At 41.1% G+C, this 6,000-nt stretch overlaps 1 protein-coding gene across 2 annotated transcripts in view; it reads left to right on the top strand.

Moving 5' to 3' along the window:
- Positions 1 to 696: 696 nt before the first annotated feature.
- LOC142498729 (cytochrome P450 2F2-like) overlaps positions 697 to 6,000 on the top strand; it is a 32,855-nt gene continuing 27,551 nt past the window's right edge. Inside the window, exons 1-4 of one of the 2 annotated variants that reach the window (XM_075607062.1) lie at positions 697 to 930; positions 2,221 to 2,383; positions 3,590 to 3,739; positions 4,890 to 5,050. In XM_075607062.1, coding sequence (XP_075463177.1) covers positions 757 to 930; positions 2,221 to 2,383; positions 3,590 to 3,739; positions 4,890 to 5,050 — 648 coding nt within the window. In that variant the 5' untranslated portion in view covers positions 697 to 756. The remainder of the gene's footprint in view (positions 931 to 2,220; positions 2,384 to 3,589; positions 3,740 to 4,889; positions 5,051 to 6,000) is intronic. The other variant, XM_075607063.1, reaches the window with a different exon arrangement.

Below are 6,000 nucleotides of genomic sequence, written 5' to 3'. Positions count from 1 at the left end.
TGGGACTGTTTTAGTGTCAGTGAGGGAGGCTCGCATCTGGGGAGAGCTTGGGCCTGGCAGCAACAAGAACACCGGCAACCAGGCAATGAAGTTACAGCCACCCGGGCCTGGAACACTTGTCCGGCTCTCCCCTCCTGTTGGCGGCTCTGGGTGTATTATAGAGGTGTGCTAATTCTGTGCAGTAGTTCACGAATCAGTTTAAAGTTCGCAGATACAGTATCTAGGTGTATGATGCCATTTTACCAAAATTCTCTTCTAAATTAGTTTGTAAACATTGTGATCTGAGACATAGGAGAGGTTTCATTTTCTTTTGTTACTGCCATTTTACATAGGTAAAGTCCCCCTTTTTCCCTCCCCCCTCTCTTTATTGTCTCTCTAGTACTGTACTGTAGCTACAGAGTGAGATAAGGGTTAACTGGATTTACAATCACTCCCCAATTCTAATGCCCTTTAGAAGTACAATTTCTAATGGATTGGCAAAAGAAACCAAGGCAGCCAAACTTTTGCCTTGAACATGGTAAGATTAGTTTAAGGTTATTTTTTGACCAGCTAAGTGGGATTGCATCTTTAATTTAGGTGAGCTTTAGCCTGGTGACCTTAATGACCCCAGGATTTCTGTAAATGCTTACCCAATTGCAGTGATGCAATGCCCAGGTTTTATGAGTGTCACAGAGTTTCCTGGAAGCAGGGTACATAACCATAAAACCCACAGCTCTTCCAGCACTCAGGCTGTCTCCTGCTCCATCCCTGGTCACCATGGATCTCAGCAGTACCCTTTGCCTCCTCCTGATCTTTCTCATCACCTACATGCTGGTCCTGTCTAGGTGGAGAAGTAGGGGCAAAAATCTGCCCCCGGGACCCACCCCATTACCCTTCATCGGTAACATGCACCAGGTCAATATCAATGACCTTATCAAGTCCCTGGTTGGGGTAAGTCTTGGACGGAACATCTCACTCAATTTTGGCTGTACAACTACTGAGCACCAACCTCAGTCCAAGCCCTTAAAAATAAACATGCTGCAGTGTGCAATGATGTTGAATATCGACATTTATTCTCAGACCCTTGAAAATGTATAGGCTGCTGTGCACGATAATACTGAGTTTATTTATAGAGTACCACCCTTTAAAAAGAAATATGCTGCATAATGCTGAGAAATATCTATGCACTGTTCTACTATAATTCTGTTCAAATTAATATGCGGCCGAATGTTATACTATTGCATTTCTCTATGCAATGCTGTGCATGGTAGTGTACAGCATGTGTGTGTGGGGGTGTGGGGAGGCTGGCACTGGCACTACCCACACTATCTTCTCAGCAATGGGGAGCGCAGAATCAATGGATATGTGAAAAATTTAAATAACCTACATAGTGCAATAATGCAGATATAGCAGAAATAGGTGATGTTTGGAAAGCATGGGGTACTAAAACTCACATGGTGTGAGATTTAAACAGGCATGTGTATTACACTCAGGATCTATTAAAGATGGCAGGTCTCTCCTAGTGTGAAAGATAAGACACAGGAACAGGAACAGTAGTACTAAAAGAACAATTTTATAATAGCATGAAAAGTGCAATATCAAGACTTACAATTAAAATAGTAAGAACCAGCAAGGAGTCAAAAGGGGGCTCCCGCCTCGAATGCCGCCACTTTCCTCTGAGAATATCAGTTGTGCGATGCCGTCTTTTACTTGGCTCACTGTCGCAGCGCACTGGTAAGGCGTCAGACGTCTTACCTGTGAGCTGCGAGAGTATGTTCTTTTTATTTTTTCACAAATCCACTGCACTCCCCATTGCCGAGAAGACATACTTTGCAAGAACCATGAGGATGTTCTTTTTTGTTTTTTTTGACCAGCGTATTTCTGGTTTTGATACACCTGTATTCACTTTCTATGCATTAGTCATCGTAATCTCATCTTATCAATGTGCATTTTTGATATTTTTCAAGAGCGCCCGGTTTGTTCACGTTTTCACTTCACTACCCACATTGTACCTTTGTTGTATACAGTATACATGCCATGATGTCGAGTGTGTATGAAGGGGAGGAGGTGGCTCTGCTACCATCCACACAGTACTGGTACTATGTATACATGTCATGATGTAGTAGTGTGTGTGAAGGGGAGACTGGCACTGATGCTGCCCCTAAATGTAACAGAACAAGAACACAAAAATGAAAGATGTACAGCAGCTTTCATATCCTGACTGCTCATTACTTTTACCAGTTCAGTGAGAAGTATGGCCCCATATACACCTTCTATCTGGGTTCCCGCCCCACTGTGGTACTGTGCGGGTTCCAGATCCTGAAGGAGGCATTGATTGACCACGCCGAAGAGTTCAGTGGAAGGGGAGAATTCCCAGCCGTCCAGATGTACAGCAAAGGGAATGGTGAGAGCTTCAAATACGACTAAGAACCAGCAGAATTACAGTATCAAACTGAGATCCTACACACAATTCTAGTTATGTTACTGTATAATAGTGAGATCCATCAAACTTAACCAGGATTCACCTGTGTTATTGTATCATACAAACAAAAAGAATTTGATGGCAGAAAAGGACCATTTGTCCAACCTACCATGACCATTTTCCTCTCTATTGTAGATACCTCAGACTCTATTTGATCCTTGGCAATTTTTCATATTTAGGATAGCCTTATGTCTATACCAAGCAATTTTGGATTACCTTACTGTATTGGCCTCTACATCTACTGTATATTGTGAGGCTATCCACATCTTTGACTCTGGCCTTGCTTGAAAAGTGGCAGCAGGCATATATTTAAATGGATAAGGTGGATAAGAAGCATAAGGGATGCACTGTTAGTGCTAATTTGCATGTTAATACCCAGTATACCTAGCTGCATTGGAAGCACTGTATGCTGTGGTGTTATGAGGTAGGGCAGGTTTAGGGACCTGTCTGAGACATGTGAATGTGCTGTACTTTGTGTAATCACTAATGTATTTATGTCCTTCTGGAGACAGTCTCCACACATAAATACTTGCTGTGTTAGTGTACATAACCAGGATATAGGTGTGTTACTGTATCATAGGGAGACCCAACACACATAGCTAGGATATACTGTAGCTGTGTTACTGTATCATATTGAGACCTATCACACATAACCACAAGTCAATGTACTAGAACATTGGACTCTTCTATTTATTGCACAGGCTCAGTGGGCCATAAGACACTTTTATCTGTGTCACAATCACATTGCAATCAACCAAACTCTGACAGAGCAAATACGTGGGACCTAGCAGTCCCTGCTCTCTTTCTGTCACTTTGTCAAACCCAAGAAATTATGGGATCCTTCTGTCTGTGTCACCCTATGGTTGAAGACTGGTCTTATGAGACAAAGAGTAGTTGTGTTACTTTTACAACAAGGGAAACTTAAACTCAGATGTCATTAAATCCTCCTGGGGAAAAATTATACAGATTATACAATTCTCACATTACACCACAGTGACAGTGTGAGAAGCCGGACTATTCATATACAGCAGAGAAGAAAAGCATTAGAACAGCACCTGCATTTCGTGACTCCCAATATATCGTGTGTTGGTTAATGTTATCTGATATCTTATTACCCACTGTACATAGGTATTGTATATGGCACGGGAGAAAGATGGAGACAGCTCCGGCGCTTCGCCATCACCACGTTGAAGAATTTTGGCATGGGGAAAAGAAGCCTTGAGGAGAGAGTGAAGGAAGAAGCTCAGTACTTGATAGCAGAGTTCAGAAAAACTGAAGGTATCTATTGCCTGGTGGAATCAGTATCTATAGACTGGGAGGCTCAACTCCAGTGCTGACGCTCTCCACCCCAACAGGTCAGGTTTGCAGGATATCCCTGCCTCAGCACAGGTGGCTCAATCAGTCCCTACTTCAGCACAGGTGACTCAATCTTCGACTGAACCTCTGATTAAGCTACCTGTGCTGAAGCTATATCCTGAAATCCTGGGATATCCTGAAAACCTGGCCTGTTGGGGGATCTTGAGAATTGGAGTTGAGCTCCCCTGCAATAGCTGCTAAAAAAATAAGTCTATCTGCAGTGCAATATATATATATATATCACTGCAGATTTATTTATTTTTGTATTATATATATATATATATATATATATATATATATATATATATATATATATATATATATATATATATATATATATATATATATATATGGGACCATATAAATGAATATATACTGTAATAGGAAATATTCAAATTGAAAATCTATAACCTTTGACTTTAATCGTATAGTGACCTTGAATTTGCTCTCAACACCCCCTGGTTTCCCTCTGTCCAATGATAATGAGGCTCAGAAAGGGGTTAGTTAAAGAGTTTGGATAGAATAGTTAGTTAGATAGAAAGCCCAACTAAATATTCCATTTACATCTACAAGGGAAGCTTAGATAGAATTAAACTGTCTATAACAGGGATACTAAAATGAAGGGCTATGTACTGGGCAGAGTTAAAAGTTTAATGGTATTAGGGACTATGGTGTATTATTACTTTTATTATTTACAAGTCCAGTGTACAGTTACTTTTTATTTAAAAACCCAGAGTACTACTATTTTTTATGCATAGATTTTTAGTTCGACTTTATTTTTAAAGTTAAACAAGATTTGTTTTAGATGATCTCTTTCCTCCTTTTATACTGTAGCAAGTACTGTATAATGTTTGCTGCAATGAGATCCAGAGTGGGCTTTTTTTATGACCATTGCTTAACAGATTTAGCGCTATCTTTCTATTTTAGGCACAGTATAACTGCTTTACAGAGTGACTGGATGCAGACCTCAAGTATACATTGGCTGGATCACAACGGAGACAGCCCTAGAGGGAGAAGGGAGGGAAGGGGATAGAGACCATAAAGTCACAGATTAAGACCCGTCTCTTGGCAGGATCCCCCTTTGATCCAACTTTCGGGTTCAGCTCAGCCGGCTCTAACATAATCTGCTCGCTCGTATTTGGGGATCGCTTTGACTACAGAGATAAGGAATTCCTCACCTTGCTCCACCTGATCAATGATAGCTGGCACCTGATGAGCTCAACCTGGGGCCAGGTGAGAAGACACCAATTCTTCTACCTATGGCCCTAAATCTGACACACTCATTAAACAATGTACAATGCTTCACAACTTGTACCAGCTTCCGACATACAGTAATATCAGCATATAACCAAGACAGTGGGAGTGCATTTGTTAGAGTGCGTATAAGAGCATTCTGCAGTTTAGTGAGTAGGGGTCACCCATGACTAATTAAATGCTTAATTTAAAAAGGTGAGTTTTTAAATGGGTTTTGAATTTGGAGAGAGAAGGATATTGAGAGGTGAGAGAGTTTTAGAGGTAGGGTGCAACATGTGAGAAGGGTTATTGGCATGAGAGAGTTGTAGTGAGTTGTAGATAGACAGAACAGTAAAGCCAAGCCTGAGCAGAGTGTCGAGAATACAGTAAATAAGAATATAGCGAGAGATTAAAGTTGAGAAGAGGGGCAGAGAAGTGGAGAGCGTTCAAAGAGAGAAGAAGCACTTTGTATTTGGGGCCTATGCAGAGAGCAGCGCTAAAGTAAATCTCGCCATTTTTTTGAGAAATTCGCGCAGAAAACAGCAGAAAATGGCGTGTTACGGAAAACGCGCCATTTTTTTTTTCTATTTGAAAATCTCGCCGCGCGGCTGGCGAGAACATACATCTCGCCAGTTTTAAAAATATCCTAATTCAGAAAGGCGCGAACGTCATCTAGCGGCTGTTCGCGCCAATAAAATGGCACGATTTTCTACAATTTGCTCCGCCAAGAAAAGTTGGCAAGAAGCTGGAGCTCGCCGGCCATAGGAAAGGAAAAAAAAAATGCGCGATTTTTTTTTTAACACATTTCAGCAGCGCGCATCTCTCCATTTTAAACTCGCCACACGCATTCATGCTATAAATTGCAGATTTCGCACATTTCTGCATATGGAGAATAAAACTCACCAAAAAAGCTACTTATTATTACCCTCGCCAATTTTTAAATTCGCTGC

This window comes from Ascaphus truei, chromosome 7 (assembly GCF_040206685.1).
Source record: "Ascaphus truei isolate aAscTru1 chromosome 7, aAscTru1.hap1, whole genome shotgun sequence".
NCBI classification, from domain to species: domain Eukaryota; kingdom Metazoa; phylum Chordata; class Amphibia; order Anura; family Ascaphidae; genus Ascaphus; species Ascaphus truei.
Note: the sequence above shows the minus strand (reverse complement) of the source record. Positions and strands in the feature narration are given on the sequence as shown.